The sequence below is a fragment of the Gallus gallus genome, chromosome 5, assembly GCF_016699485.2.
Source record: "Gallus gallus isolate bGalGal1 chromosome 5, bGalGal1.mat.broiler.GRCg7b, whole genome shotgun sequence".
Lineage (NCBI taxonomy): Eukaryota > Metazoa > Chordata > Aves > Galliformes > Phasianidae > Gallus > Gallus gallus.
In genome coordinates, this window is record NC_052536.1 from 24609101 (window position 1) to 24625214 (window position 16114).

General features: G+C 42.5%; 1 protein-coding gene across 4 annotated transcripts in view; it reads left to right on the forward strand.

The window, feature by feature from the left end:
- Positions 1-16114, forward strand: part of WDR62 (WD repeat domain 62) — a 94337-nt gene that overhangs the window by 47291 nt on the left and 30932 nt on the right. For 3 of the 4 annotated variants that reach the window (XM_046942106.1, XM_015287118.4, XM_015287120.4), the window contains exons 4-15: positions 2967-3029; positions 3634-3691; positions 6648-6818; positions 8241-8378; positions 9506-9688; positions 10299-10316; positions 10749-10909; positions 12985-13174; positions 14175-14321; positions 14682-14866; positions 14977-15068; positions 15350-15475. In XM_046942106.1, coding sequence (XP_046798062.1) covers positions 2967-3029; positions 3634-3691; positions 6648-6818; positions 8241-8378; positions 9506-9688; positions 10299-10316; positions 10749-10909; positions 12985-13174; positions 14175-14321; positions 14682-14866; positions 14977-15068; positions 15350-15475 — 1532 coding nt within the window. The remainder of the gene's footprint in view (positions 1-2966; positions 3030-3633; positions 3692-6647; positions 6819-8240; positions 8379-9505; positions 9689-10298; positions 10317-10748; positions 10910-12984; positions 13175-14174; positions 14322-14681; positions 14867-14976; positions 15069-15349; positions 15476-16114) is intronic. The other variant, XM_046942107.1, reaches the window with a different exon arrangement.

Sequence of the window (16114 nt, forward strand, 5' to 3'; positions counted from 1 at the left end):
TGGTGGAAAGCATAGCAGTTGGAGTGGTTTTTGTTGGATAGCAGCTCATGCAAGAAAGCAAGTTGAAAAGGCCACTTTATCCTAGCCAAATGACTTAATTGGCATATGAGTCCATAACTGATTAGCAAGTCTAGTTTACAGCTCAACATAACCATGTGCAGTCTTTTTTTCAGTTAGTCTGTGGGTTAAAGACACCTTTTTGTGGCATTAGTCAATACTTGCAGACTAGTACAGAGATACTCTTATTTCTGAAATTCTTTTTTCCTGCTCTTGCTGGTGGGTATTCATTATGAGTCCAACTCAGTGAGCACAAGTGTTTCTTAAGACAGAGTTAAAATACCCATGTCTGTGACTGCTGCTGTGGGGCTCTAACCTGTGTGGCTCTTGTAGTAGTTTGTCAGTTCTCCTTGGTGAGGTGGGTGGCCCTTACCTTCCCACTGGAGATCTGGTCATCACTGGGAGCCAAGAAAGAGAAAGGAAGGAAGGCTCACGGGGAGACTACCAACTCTGGAGCTCAGCTGAGCTAAAATTCATGACAGTGAATGGTCAAAGGCTCTGTTCTGGAAGCTACTAACTGCAAAGAACTGGACCTTAGTGGCTCACTATACTGGGAAGTGGTTTGTTTACTTGCCTGATTTGAAGACCATGGTTTGTTTTTCGCATCTTTCCTGTGTTTTTAGACTGCCTTCAGTTCTCTGAAGTCATTTTCTTCTGTAGAATATATAGGAAATTCTTTTCCAGGATGTTGAGTCTTCCCTTTATTCTTTCTAATGTTTTCTTTGAAGCTTATTTTTAGCAAAATTCATAATTGTCAATAACCCAATGGTATTTTAGTCCATTAAACCTATCAAACTTCACGTAGTGGAGTTTTACTTTGTTTTTCTGATTAGTTGGAGATTTGGAATTAGACAGATATTCACATCTGCTAACTTCCTATTCCATATCTCATGATTTACAAGGCTTAACCTCACTGGGCTTGTTAATGAATCACAAACCACCTGCTTCTTTACAGTAATCCTTCAGAAATTAATAGCATAGCTTTGACTCGAAACTCCAGATTGGTTCCCCAGGATAAAAAGTATGGAAGGATCAATCTTAGTCTGAACAGATTCCTGATTTCCTCTTCCGCATTCTTGCACAAGATCATATTTCCAGTCATGGCTGCTAGCCTTCACTGTTAAAAAAGCTTGATGCCTTTACTGCCTTGGCTTTCTGCGTGGGGCATGAATGGAGAATGATGGGAGGAAATATAGAGCAACCCACTCTGGGACATTTCTTGTGAATGGCTGGTGACTTGGAGGTTAAAGCCTTGGTAACATCTGTCTGGGTCTGCTTTGAACTAGTGAAGTTAATGGAGCGTGGCTGCTTCCACCAGGGACTTTGAGCTCAAAGCCTTGGCGTGTCAGTACTCCTTCCTGTTCTCTTTGCCATTTCAAAATGTACGTTGCTTCTGGTGGGTAGCCCTTAACCAGGTCAGGTAAAGGGGAGCTAGCTGCCTGGCCCAGGGAAGGAGATGCAAGCCTCTGCAGAGATGGCAGAGTTGAGACCCTGCCAAACCTGGGCTGACAGCACTGTGAGCACTTCTGGGAGCACAGAGAGGGCCCTGGGCCCCATGGTGTCTAGCTGTGCTGTTTGTTTGCTGCCTACATTGGGATATTGTTCCTGTGATGCCTATGCTTTTGTTGACTTCCTTGTCTACTTTGGACCAACTGTGCTACTTCTCTATCCTGTGCATTTCTCCTGTGACTGATGTTTGTGGCCTGGCACATGTTGTGGGTGAGCCCCAGTGTGACGGTGATATAAGAGCAGTCCCTGGCAGCGAGGGCTGCTGGCAGTGGAGCTTGGATATCTGACAGTGCTCTGCTGGTATGGCTGTGAAGGAGGAGCCAGGACTCTGAGCATTGGCAGTGTGTGATAACAGCGAGAGACAAAACCCTTGATTTCTATTTTAGAGATGAAGCGAGAGATAGGACACATAGAGCAATTGCTGTTCTGCCTGAGGCCAATTTTTCTTTCCTTTTATGCTTTCAGGAGCAAGCAGGAAGGGCTCTGTGGTGGTGGTGGGTTTTTTGTTTATTTTTTTAAACGTAACCAGTGGTAACTGCTCTCTTCTACCAAACAATTGCTGTTGTAGGAGGATTTTTGAAACTTTGTTGGGTGTTTATGTGGAGTGGAGAAGATGTAGGACCTGGAAGTGTTGCAGGCTGCTTGTGGTGGGTTGAGGCACCCAGTCTACTGGACAGATTCATGGGGAAGTGGGGCCTTTTCTCAGTCACTCCCCTCCCAGTCTGTGACTGTTTTGCTCCTGATGGTGACAATTACATTGCTTAGCAGAATGTTGCTACATACTTCTGCAGCTCATATTTCTGGGAGATTTCAGCAAAGCTCCTAAGCAAATTGTTTATTCAGATATGCATTTTGGGTTAATAGGTTTTGGCATCTTGGTTTTCATTTCTTTACTGGCTAGCGACCTCTCATGCTATGCTCAACAACTTTCTGTCCTGTGGCATGGGCGAGGCACAGGAATTTAACTCCTCTTGTCAACTCCAAGACTTTCTAAAAATTACCTATTTTCTTCATCTTAACATTTTTGGTCTGCTCTAGACATTCTAGTTTGGTGGTTGGTACATACGGTTGTTTTTATGGCAGGGGACTTAATCTATTAGAGCTATCGCATAGACTCATCATTAACCTTTCTGTCCAGCATGAGCAATCAGAGACTTACGGCTTACAGATGCAAGAAGGGTAATTTTTATGATACTGCCACACAGTGTGCCTTTGTATGGGAGAGATTTGTGATTCTTCCTTTGTGTTTCCTGGATAGCCAAAGCTCAGCCTGTGAAGTTAGGGGATGGAACATCTTTCTGAGGCTGTGTACACTGCTGTTCTGCCAGCAAGGACACCTCTTCGTTTTTCTTTATAGATATATTTATGCAAACTTTTTTTCTTCTGTTTCTTCCGTCTAGGTGTGTTGTTGTGCTGTTCAACCCTAGAAAAAATAAGCAACACCATATTCTAAACAGTTCCAGGTGAGTAAAGTTTCAAGCTAATTTGGCTCTGTGGGAGGTGGATTTCAAGGTTTTTATGGCTTGAGCAAAGTATAGGAACTTCTATTGCTCCCAGCTAATCCCCTTCATGAGAGTTGCCTTGGGGAGAGCGTGCCTGCTGGCTTAACTCTACCTCCTTCTGATGTGGGGTGCTGTTATTGATGAGGCAACAGCTCATAAATTTTGTGGCCCCATGAGGAACTGTTAGCAGGCATGACGTGGAGGAGGCCTTGCAAGAACTCCTTGGTATCTGTATGGTTTTCTTTTTCCTTCATGTGAAATTATGGCCTCATTATTGCAGTCAGGACTCAGACTGGTCCTGTGTCTGGAATAAAGGCATGAATATGAGGGTGAACCTCAACATTTGGAGCGTGTCCAGTGCTGTAGGCATGCTGCTAGAGATTTGGGCACCAGGGAATCCCCAGGGCAAGTGTTAAGACTTCTGGTAATGCAAAGCTATTGTGTCAGGCTAGTACGTGTGATTTGAGCCTCTTTCCAGTTTGTCCCAGCCTACTCCCCAGTCGTGATGTATTGAAATGAAATCATTTGTTGGAAATGTTTCTCAGTGTCATTTTCTCTGTTTTAGGAAAACAATTACAGCACTCGCTTTCTCTCCAGATGGAAAATATTTGGTTACAGGAGAGGTAAGTGCGAGAGAAGAGAGGCACACCTTGTCTAGCCCGTTTTGAAGCATGGCAGAAAAAAAAACAAGCCAGTGAACAACAGCCTTTGTCCAGAGAAACTTATCTTAATGTTGCATTTCTTGAAGGACTGATCAGGTTATGGGCAGCTCTGGATGGTCTTGCTGGCAGTTTTTTAGTGTGCTTTTTTTCATTACCTTAGGGGATGAATCTTCTGCAGTGGCTTGTGTGGGCTGAAGGTAGACTGGAAATAAGTGAGAGGACACACACAGTGTGGCTCTGCTCTAGCACAGGCAAGAGTACTTGGATGGCTCTTAATCTCAAACAGAGTTTATCCTCGTCCCTGTAGGACAAGGATAAGCTGAACTGTGTTGTGCAAAAAGTGAAAAGTATGTATGGACTGGAGCTTTTGGAATAGTGACAGAAGATCTGAGTGCCTGTGGTTTGGCATTGTATGTTTGACCGGAGGTGACAATTGCTGCTTCTTTTCAAACATGCCTAAAGGGGGGAATACGATAACTGCACTGCATGTCTGTTGTGCATTAGAACCTCAAGACATGGACTGTGTGTCTTGAATTTGGAATTGCTGGATGTTAGAAATCTACAGAAATGTTGACTGTCTCTCTTAGGATTGGGCTCAGTTTGCTCTTTTTTGAGATAAACGGTAGTTTACCACTAGTCTGTGCCTTTTTAAGATGTGGGGAGCAAGCATGTGTGAAACAGGTCCCCTCCTGAGTCTCAGCCACAGGGAGAAGAAATATATCACAGCTCTGTGTTCACGCTGTCAAGAAGGTGGCTGTGCTCTGCAGAGGTCCCTAGAGCAGTCATTACAGTGGCAGCTGTCATGTCACTGGGTGGCTCCCCAGCTGGGCCAAGGATGGAAGCAGTGGTGTTTCAGGACAGCGGCTGCCTTTACACCTCCCCATCCCCCTCCAAGATTTTCCATTAGAACTTCTATACTGTAGTATGTTTTTAGTGCCTCCTTATACTCTAGAAGTCTGAAGGGAATATAAAAGCGTTATATCTTTATATGTAATTTTCTTTTATGTATGCGTAAGGAAATAAAAAAAAATCCTTGTTTTTTGTACCTCTGCTGCTCTATTTTTTCATGTAGGGTAGGAAAACAAATGAAAAATGAAGTGAATATTTTTCTTCCTAACAACCTAAGCTTTTCAGATTGACACTTTTCTAGGGAAAATGACAAGTTTTTATTTTTATTTTAATTATTTTTTTTCCCAGTTATACTTGAAAGTTTTGTCTTTTTTTTCTCCTTCTGTCTTGCTGCAAAACATGTCTCACGCTGTTCTAAGACCATTTCTCTTTTTGGTATCCTCCCACATGCCTCCCATTTGAGTTGTTACTTGGTGGAGTAGTGTCCCCTGCTGGTGTCAGCAGTCTCTTCTTTGTCCTATGGGCGGTCCCATAGGGAAATGCTTACTGAATTAACTTAGTCAAACTGGCTTTTAGCAGCCTCATGTTAATAGTGCCTTGTTACAATTCAACTTCCTGCATGACTGGCTTTTCAGGAAGGAGAGCACGGAGGCCTGTACTTGGCCTGCCATATGCATCAAATGTCTTTTGAATATTTCATATATATATTTCATATATTTTTAACTTTCTTCCCATGGTAGCCTAAATTCCTCATGTATGGGAACCATACAGGGCTTGCTTTTGGTGAGTGTTTGTTATGTGATTGAATGTGAATTCAATCTGTTGAAGTTTCTAAGTATATTCTAAGATGCTGAGAAGTGCATGTGTGTGTATATATATATATAGACACATGTATATATGTGTTTAAGTGCAGTAATTGCTTGCAAGAGCAACTGATTTATCTCACTGTAACATCTTGACAGCTGCCTTGAGACCTGAGCTCTGCCTTGCAGGAGAAAGAACTGTAATGAATGCAGCAAAATCCAACCATAGCACTTTTCCAGGCTGCACACAGTCATTTGGCAAAGCTTTTGGACAAGACAATTAAACACTCACAGTTCTGAGTTATTAAAGCTTTCATTTCTCTTTCTTGTCATAAAAGTTGCCTCTCCTACACAATCAGATGACTTAGCCATGATCAGAAGAGGTACCATTTTGCCTCGTTGCCATGGAAATATTATCTTGCAAGCTACTGGTTTGGCAGATTGCAATGTGAAATCACATATAGGTTCTGAAGTAGGATTTGCTCATCAGACATATTCTTGGCCAATGTTTCAGCTCATCTGCTTCTTCTTGTTTTATTTTGGTTTAATAACAGATAAAGAAAAAAGTGGAATTGTCTGGTAGAAGTTGCTGAATTGGCATTTCTGAAGTCTGTGAGTTTTTCTTTCTCTTGAGAACGAGTGTAAAAAACAAAGAGGGTCTTTTTCAATGTCTTTTTCTTTATCACTACCTAACATACATTCTGCCAACTTGCATTCATGTGTGTTTGTTACCTTTGAGACAGAAATGGTACTGTTAGTCTCCCATTTGCCTTCCTGAAATGTTATATGATAATTAATATGAACATTCATGTCATGTTTTTGTGTGGTATGACCTGATTTGAGATCTCCAATGTCCCACATTGCATTAGGCAGTTCACTGAGTCCGGAGATGCAGTGTCTCATAATCCCCTTCAGAGACTGGCTGTGAATTCCCATTGCAAACATTAGGGATGTGCATGAAAAGTAGTGTTACAGTCTTTGGCTGTTTTGTGAGGAGAGCAAGAAAAAGACTAAAGCAGGAGACATGGTCTTACTTCAAAGACACTTCAGACACCTATTCAAATGCATAGTTTCATTTGGTTGGCAGTCTCAGTATGGGCTTTAAAGATTTGCAGGAACTCAAGTCTAATCTCACCATCTCAACCTCCTGCAATTCCAGCATATGGACATCTTTTTCCAAGCCTCCCTCCCCATACGTGTTCTTGAATCTGTCAGAACCCTCCTCAGAAGCTACATTTACTGTTCTCTGCTGTTGTCCCCTCCAGAGCGGGCACATGCCAGCTGTTCGGGTGTGGGATGTGGCTGAACGAACCCAGGTGGCGGAGCTTCAGGAGCACAAGTACGGAGTGGCATGCGTGGCATTCTCTCCCAGTTCCAAGTACATTGTGTCTGTGGGGTACCAACATGACATGATAGTCAACGTGTGGTCATGGAAGGTAAGCTCTCCAGGAGGTTGGGTAGATAAAAGTGTTGCTAAATTAAATAGAGTGGACAAGTCTGTCAGTAACCTATTTCAGTTCCATCTTGCTTCCAGCCTCTATTTTATTATTATTATCTTTTTGACATTTATAGATGCAGACAAGTTTGAACATGACAGAGCTCCAATCCCTTAGGGATGGTCTAAATCACTTCATTGAAGGGGTATTCTCTGTACTTGGAGATGTGTGACATCTTGCTGTCCTGTCAGAAGAGCTTGAACTTTGAAGCCTTGACAAAGCCTTATGCTTTCCTAAAGGCTTGTTAAAAAAACAATTCATGAGATTGAGGAAGGAAGCTTTCTTCAACCAGTGATTCCTCCTTGGTGTAGTGGATGCACTTGGCTCATTTTGCTTTTGTTGTTTTGGGGTTTTTAATACTTTAATTCACTTGTTCATGATTTGGAACGGGAGCTTAGAGAAAGCACGGTGGGTGAAAGCTGCTGTAGGCCAAATGTCTGCCATTAGGTTGGGGCAGCAATCTGTGCAAAGAAAAACTGTGTCTTATTCTTTAGAAAATATTTGTGTGCTGCTTGTGTATAAAAAAAGCAGCAGTCATAAATGGTACACTTTTGTCAGCTGTGTGCTGCAGCACTGAAAACCCACCACAGACAGAGGAGAAAACTTCTTAATTCACTCTTTAACCATTGGGGAAAGGTGAGGAGGAGGTAAACGAAGAGCTAGTCCTTGAGAACAAGAAGCTCCTGTCATCTGACTGTTCTACTTGTGGACAGTGTCTGTTCCCTTTGTTTGTTCCTACTGTGTTCTTCTCCCTTTCCTAAGGGAGGGAACTTTCTTTGACTTTCTGAGGTGCATAGAGAAGTGCAGCAGGTTTTGCTTTGTATTTTGCAGTACAGACATGGTCTTTTTGTGTTTTGGATCTTTCCATAAAGCTTTCTGTCTTGAAGGAGAAGAGAGAATTCTTGAAGGAACAAGTACTGTTTTCCTTATGGAAAATACCTGTTTCCCAGCTTGAATGGTTTGCCCACATTACTGCCTGAAGGCTGGGAGAACTCCTCCTTGTGCTGGTTTATGGCCTGCCTTCCTGTTTATAAAGGGAAATGGATTTGCTCTGAGCTCCCTGTGATTGTGCAACCAGCATATCAAGACTCAAACAGCAAGTTCCTGCAGGCAGTAGTGCGGGACTGCTGACTTGTTCTCAGTCCCAGTCCATGTGAAAGAGGGAATTGAATGTAAATGTGAATTGTTCTATCTGCCAAATCAACGCTCTCAGCTTCCTCTGGGGAAGTTGTATTCAGAAGTGAATAGTGTTGAATAGTGCCGCTACAGCACTTGTAGTGAATACGTACCTGTAATTGGAATGAGTTTCCTTCGCTTCTGAGCAAAAAAAAAATCAAGCTATCTAAATGATTGTGTTTCCAGAAAAACATTGTAGTGGCAGCCAACAAAGTCTCAAGTAAAGTGACAGCTGTGTCATTCTCAGAGGACTGCAGTTACTTTGTCACTGCTGGAAATAGACACATCAAGTTCTGGTACCTGGATGACAGCAAGACCTCCAAGGTAAGAAAAGGGTCATTTAAAACCAAGCTGTGAACAAGTACTTTCATCTTATGACAGGGTGGATTTTGTCTCAGTAAGCTGTGGTAACTGGGAATTCTTTGATTTTTGCTAGGATCATAGAGTCATGGAAAAGGTTGGAAAAGACCTCCAAGATCATCTAATTCAACCATTCACGTACCACCAATATTCCTTACTAAACCATGTCCCTTAACCACATTTAGACAGTTCTTGAACACCTCTAGTGGTGACTCAACCACCTCTCTAGGCAACCTGTTCCAGCGCCTGACCACTTTTTTAGAGAAGGACCTAACTGAAATTTAGAAAGAAAAGGAATACAAAATTAGAAACTTAGAAAGAAGAGGGGGAAGGAAAGAAAAACAAATTCAGGAACAACTCCATGTCCCCAGCTGTCATGTTTTTATCTTCCTGTAGAATGGTAGCAAATGCATGCTGCAAAGGCAGCTTGTTTTACCCTGTGCTGAGGCAGGGGCATGACTGTTGGAGCTGTACAGCATTTTGCTTGTTCTGTAGTAGTCAAATATACGAAAGGAGGAAAAAAAGCTAGAAAATTGCTGCAGCTATTGATATCCTTGCATCACAGAAGTAGGGAGGGCTGTTTGATGTTGGTCCTGACCATCTTAAGAGGTTATGAAAGTATTTTGTGAACTATCAACTAAAGTGTTTAGTGTGGGGAACAGGAATCAATATATGCTCATTTTTCTGAGTGCTCATGAACGGATGCTCCTTTTTCATGCTTGGACTACCTGTTGACATTTGGTATTTGGTATAAATTGCAGATTGAGCATGAAAAGGTGGGTCTTCCTGTGGTTGGTCTGCTGTCTCTGAGGTCATATGTTTGGAAGCCCATTTTTGGTGGCATTAATCATGTTTTGTCCCACTGAATTGCTAATACTGATGATCCTTGTAGTATGCAACCAGTGGGTCCACAGCAGGTAAAGCATGTCACTGCATATCCCTGTAGGCTGTTTGCAGTTCTCTTTCTTCAAGGCCTTTCAGTACTTAAGGCTTGATGTTCTTTTTCTTTAAAAAAAAAAAAAAAAAAAAAAAAAAAGCCTGTCTTCCTAGAGTGCCTCACTATTTCTAACAAACTGCATTTTTACTGATAGGTCAATGCCACAGTCCCCTTATTAGGTCGATCAGGATTGCTTGGAGAACTGAGGAACAACTTCTTTGCAGACGTGGCATGTGGAAGAGGCAAAAAAGCTGACAGCACCTTCTGTATCACATCTTCAGGCCTGCTGTGTGAATTCAATGAAAAAAGGCTGTTAGACAAATGGGTGGAGCTGAGGGTGAGTTTTGTGTTTGCCTGTTGTGTGATATTCATGCCTGCTGAAGCAGAGCAGGAACAACAAATAGTAAGAGCACTTGGAGAGCACAAGCTGGCCACCAGCAGTGAAAGTCATTGGGCCTCTACCACTTTGTGGCTTATGCTGCTTGGAAAGCCAGATAAAGATGGCATTGCTTCTTGGTAAAGGAATTTTATTAATCATTGAAGGTCTTCCGTTCTCAAGTCTGTGTTACAGCTACTGCCTTCTGGAAAAGCAATGTCCTGAAGTAGCTTTGGCAACTCCTGTGTTGACCCTCCTGGATTTTCCTGTGTAAGAAATAGTGTTAGGATTCTAATTTCTGCTTTCTCTGCAGTGTCTAACCTGGCTTGTGCATCTCAATTCTTGGTTTCCTAGCTAGTAGGTAGTAGATTTGGCTATTCTAAACCAGCAGGCCCATAGTTAAGAATTTTACAGGGTGTATTTTCATTCACATTGATTGTAAGATGTTCACCTGAAAGGATCCAGTGTATTAAAACCAAGACAAAAATCTTTCCATACTTTCTCTCAAGTGAAATGCCTCTTCTTTTCTTTCCTTTTTCTTCTCTAAACTCTGCCTTTCACTCTTGCTCAGAATACAGACAGCTTCACAGTAAGTTGGCAAACAATTTTGCATTGAACTCATCCCCTTATCACCACAGTCCATTTTTACCATTTTCTGCCATTTGTACAGATCCCTTTGGAAGGGAGGGGGGGAGAATGATTTTGTTTTTCTTTCTTGACTGCTTGGACAGGTAATGTATCGGTGCAATAGTACAGGGTGAGGTGCTGCTTGCCTGCCAGTAGTGCTGAATGTCACAGAGGATAAAAAGCAGTGTTCAGAGGAAGGCTGAACTGGAAGCTCTTCAGAAAAGAACCTTGGATTTTTAGGTTTTTCCTTACTCCCAGGGTTCAAGTTCATTTCACTTCTCTGACCATGATTCCTTTGTGTGTGTCAAGTTGCTGTTCATTCTGTTGTGTGTTTGGTGACCTTAGAAGTGAGAGTGCATTTGCTCATGAGCCTTGTGTTCTGTGTCTTCCTCAGACTACTGTGGCAAACTGCATCTCTGTGAATCATGATTACATCTTCTGTGGATGCGCTGATGGCACTGTGCGGATTTTTAACCCTCTGAACCTTCACTTTGTCACCACACTGCCGAAGCCACATTTTTTAGGAACAGACATCGCAAGCGTGACTGAAGCCAGGTACTGTGGAGAGGGCGAAAGGGGGGCAAGGAAGGCTTGAATGGGTTAAAACTGTTCCCCAGACTTTTGCCATCTGCTGAGTGCTCTTTTTATGGACTTAAATAGACAGTATGTGCAGATCCCCCCAGAACTGTAACAGTCTTGCCTGGCATGGCTGGGCTACAGCCCAAAGCTGTTTGCTGGTTCACACAGCATGTCTTACTCTTCATCTCCCTGGGATTGCTTGGATCTGGCAGCCTTTTGGCATTGGTTGCTGTGAGCAGGCAGGCAGAGAGGATATGGGATGCTGCTCCACGCTTCAGTTGTTCTGGGCCATGGCACATCCTTTGCTTATCAGTGGTGAAGGTTGAAGACTCTCCTCTGTAGCTGCTTCTTTATATTAACAGAGAGCCCAGGCTCTCATGGAATATTATTTCAGAGGCTTCCCTGCAGTCTTTTATGGAACAAGATCTCCTACTGTTGCCCTCAGTTTTTCTCCTCTCTATTTTGTACATTGTTGTCTTGTTTTCTTCCCTTGCATCAGTATCTTCTGCCCTGTCTCTCAATTTCTGACTTTCTGAGATAGATGGATAATTTCCCAGTTTTTTCCTATCGCCTTTTCCACTTCTGTCACTAGGAGGGAAGGAAATCCGAGGTGTATGAATCCAGACATCATTTTAGTGGATATTTGGAGAGAGAAACAATTTTTTTCTTGAATGTCTCAACAGATTTCCTCTAAACTTATTGGTAACTTGAGGAAAAAATTCGAATAGTGCACTGTGTAGCTCTCCTTTAGGGGATCATTGAGATGTGGAGGTAGGTCCAGTAATTGATCTGGAAAGAGATCTATTTCAGTTTAAAGTTTATCATTTTTTGGTAGTGCTAAACCAAGCAATTGCATACACAGACCTTTTAAAAGTGCTGTCTGCTGCTCTCATCATCAGTCAAGCTGAAACATTCATTTGATTCTTAAACATGCATTCTTAGAGTAGACTGCAAACTTAATTTTTTTATTACCTCCAAAGAAGCTTGAAAACACAGGACTCTTTATGTTCCTGTGAGTGCCAGAGCCACCTTTTAGTTAACTGCAGCTGCCCACAGCTATATTCATGACTTGATTTTTTGATAGGATCTGGGCTATGCTCCTCCAGACCTCAAAGCTTTGCACTTGCAGTAGCAGGGCTCCAATTGTCTGTTGTACTAGATACATTTTGGCCCTCATTCTTGCATCTCCTTCAGTCCTTTTAAATTACCTATTGTCAACACTCCATCAATCTGGCTATAATTACCTTACTCAATATTGTTAGCACTGTTGTGGGACTGGGGAGATAGCTTCTTCTCTATGTGCATGGCAGCAGGAATTAACAGGAGATTCATGTTGAGGAGATAAAGGGTTCACGTGGCATGATCTTGTTGTGACATGGTAAAGGGTGCATTTCCTTATTCCTCTGGCAGAATTCCTCTGTATTTGAGTTTGCTTGCCTGCCTAGAAGGGGATGCCTGTCTTCAGTTTCCCATCTCATGAGTGTTCCAAGCAGCCCCATGTAACCTTTGTGTGGGGCAGGGGTGAAAGTGAAGCATAACAGATATATGGCAACTGAAAAGAATCATTTGCCCATTGTGCTGATATGCTATCTTTTGAATGTGGCACTCTTCCCCTTCATTGCTGTACAGGAGCAGTTTCTGCAATCAATAAACAAAAGATAGCACCCACCAAAAGATGATCCTCCCTCCCTTTCTTTTGAGGTTGCTTGACTTGGATTTGCCACTTGATTATGCACTGGTAAATGATGATGACCTCCAGTGATGATTAAGTATCCTCTTTGGTGGTCCTTCAGGGAGAGTGAAATTGCCTGTCTGTGGTGGGACTCTGGGTTGCATGGTAAGGAGAATGACTTTTGCTATGGGACTTCCTGGCTTTCCTTGGGACTTTGCTTGTTCAGCAGACAGGTCTTCCCAGCCAGCTGCTCTTTCTACATGTATGAGCAACAGTGTACTTGCCAGATCCCTGCAGTGAATCTGCACTCCTATGCTTGACCTCCTTGCTTGAACTCCAGGAGAGCACAAGTTAACCAGGGTCTTCTCTCTTTGCACAGTCGTCTTTTCTCCGGTACGGCTGATGCGAAGTATCCAGACACAATTGCCTTGACCTTTGACCCCACCAACCAGTGGCTTTCCTGTGTATACAATGACCACAGCCTGTACGTATGGGATGTCAAGGACCCGAAGAAAGTGGGCAAGGTCTACTCGGCTTTGTATCACTCATCCTGTGTGTGGAATGTTGAGGTAAAGATAGATGGGGAATGTTGTCTGCAGGTACAAGTCTTGGGTTGCAAGTTGTGGCTGGGAAAGTAATCTGAAGAATTGCCAAACTTAAATGTAAACACTGAATGCAGAGAGAAAGAATTGATTCAGCTTTCCTTCTGTGGTTACTGTGGTTGTTATGGGGCTTGTGTTGGAGCTGGAGGCAGTTCTTCAGCTTCAGTGCCGTTGTTGACACAATGCATTAGATGCAGTGTGTTACTGCATCTTTCTACTAAATTTTGCTACTAAAAGATGAGAAGTCAGAGAAGGGACTGAACTGTATAGAGCTGGATGGAGGGGCTTCTTTCACAAATGCCCAAGAGTTTACTGCTGATCTCAAAAGAGCTGTTTGAGGTCTGTGGTGAGCAAATGCTCTGAAGTCAGAGGAATGAAACAAGTAATAACGTCTCAGCTCTGATCCTCATTAACCCATTTACCAGTACTTCCTGCACTAGTCTCTCAAGTGGTTATTGCCTTCCATTTTATCTAGTTTACTTCCCTTGAATGGACCTAGGAAAGGCTAGGAGATACAGGAAACAGTGCAGTTGGGATGATGGTATATATCCTGACAGTGGTCTGGAAAGAGAGAAGTGGAAAGGAAGTGGGAAGAGGTTGAGAACTCTTCTTGTATATTGGTTAATTACATCTCTCCTTTCCTCCTGGTTCGTAAATCCACAATAGTACTTGAAATTCTCAAACAACAGTGTAACATGTTTGCATAGCTTTTGAATCATTAGAAACAAAAGATGCTGACTTACTGCAGGCTTCTGCATTCAGGGAAGCATGTTTATAATCTTGGTAACATTTGAAGTGAATGTGAAACTCTAGTTTGGGAACACATTTTCTTTAGGAGGATTTCTGTCTCTTGCTGTTCCAGAATGGAGAGAGGACAGCTCTTTGATTTAATTCTGTTATGAAATTTGCTGCTGGTGATGCCAGCATAGGGCAATCTCATTCAGAGGTTGATTTTACCTGCCCTTAGATGTATCCTGAGGTGAAGGACAGCAATCAGTCATGCCTCCCCCCTGGTTCTTTCATCACCTGCTCCTCTGACAACACCATTCGTCTGTGGAACACTGAGAGCTCCAACATTCATGGCACTGCCCTGCACCGCAACATCCTGAGCAATGTAAGATGCCAGGGTTTGATCTCCTCGTTGTCCTCAGGATTGTTCTTCTTTAATATATAAGTATTCCCAAATTAAGGCTCAAACTTCTCTAGACCTCTAACTCAGTGAAGACTTCTCTGTAAGTAGAGCAAATGTTTAATAAAATATATGGAACTGAAGAAGATAAAGGGATAATCATGCGTAAAGATAGTTTGTCTGAAATGGCCCTGGGGGACCATTGCTTTTAGCTGAAAGATGTCACCAATTACAGAACTACTGCCAGTGAAGTTTTTTATGTTGTCCTGAAGCCTGATTTGTAAGGATACTTCATTTTAATATTTTGTAACTAATTAATATTTTTCTGGTTTATTTTTTCCCCAGGACTTGATGAAAATCATCTATGTAGATGACAATACTCAAGTACTTCTGGACACAGATTACAACTCAGGGGGAAGTGCAGACAAAGCTGATACGCAAGTAATGGACACAAAGGTGGGGATACGCACTGTCTGTGTGAGTCCCAGTGGGGAGCACCTGGCCTCGGGGGACAGGATAGGCACTCTCAGGTAATCCCATGGAATTTCTTGCACAGGATGAGAGCTGGATAGGCATGAGAATCAAACCCAGATCTTGCTGGTTTTATTAACATACTGAAATCAGTCATATTATGTCTTAGGATATACGAATTGCAGTCTCTGCAGGAAATGCTGAAGGTGGAAGCGCATGACTCGGAGATTCTATGCCTGGAGTACTCCAAACCTGACACAGGTAAATGCAATTATTTCCTTCTACTGGGTCAGCAGAACCAGACTTTGAAAAATACATCTTCCATTTACTCTTCCTTGGAATATTGTAGGCTGAGATTTAAACTTGTTCTTTCTGTTGTTGCCTGAAATCTGAAGGCATTTCTTTGTGCTCATCCATGCAATTCGCTACAGTATAATGTTATGTCCCTTAGATGACTTAAGAAGAAACTGTTGTAAAATGGTGACTGGAAGAGAAAATGGATTTTCAGTAATGGTCTTACTCTCTTTTTGACTTTCTTAAAGGGTTAAAGCTCTTAGCCTCAGCCAGTCGGGATAGATTGATTCATGTCTTGGATGCTGGAAAGGACTACAGCCTGCAGCAGACCCTGGATGAACATTCCTCTTCCATCACTTCTGTGAAGTTTGCAGGTAGATACCCACTGTCTCTCTCCACAACTGGACTTGAGTACTGCTGTTGTCCTGTTGTCTCCCTGTGGCTGTGAAGTCATTTTATTTACTTAAATACTAGGTTAGACCAGGCTAAAGATACAGCTACTTTTTTGTCATCTCCTGTAGCTTTAGTCCTAACAGAAGATGCCTTCTTTCCCTTTTACTTCCCCTTCCTTTTTTCCCCCTTCAAAAAAAAGGGATTGAAGCCTCAAGAATTGAAACCTCTCCTGATTGAAGCCTCGAGCATTTGTTTAGAAATCCATTTTCTATAGTGATTTATTCCTATAACTAGTGTCAGATGGTTACATCCTGTCCTTAGTGAGGAAAACTGTAGAACAGTCATCCTCTGAAAAAACCCTAAAAGCTATTACAAATATTTTGAGGTTAACTGGTCATGAATGGATCTGTCATTGCAAACCAGTGTAAGACTTTGCATTTATGGAATGGAGCACGCTGTATCTCCAGCACCCTTACTACTGGTGCTCAAAGACGCTAGTGTGTTTTGGTGTGCTATTGTCGAAGAGCAGCTAGAGTTGGCTACTAAAGGGGCTGGTAGCCAAGAGTGATAGGAGGGCAGGCAGGGGTAGTGACATTAGTGGCAATGGGAAAGTCCCATAG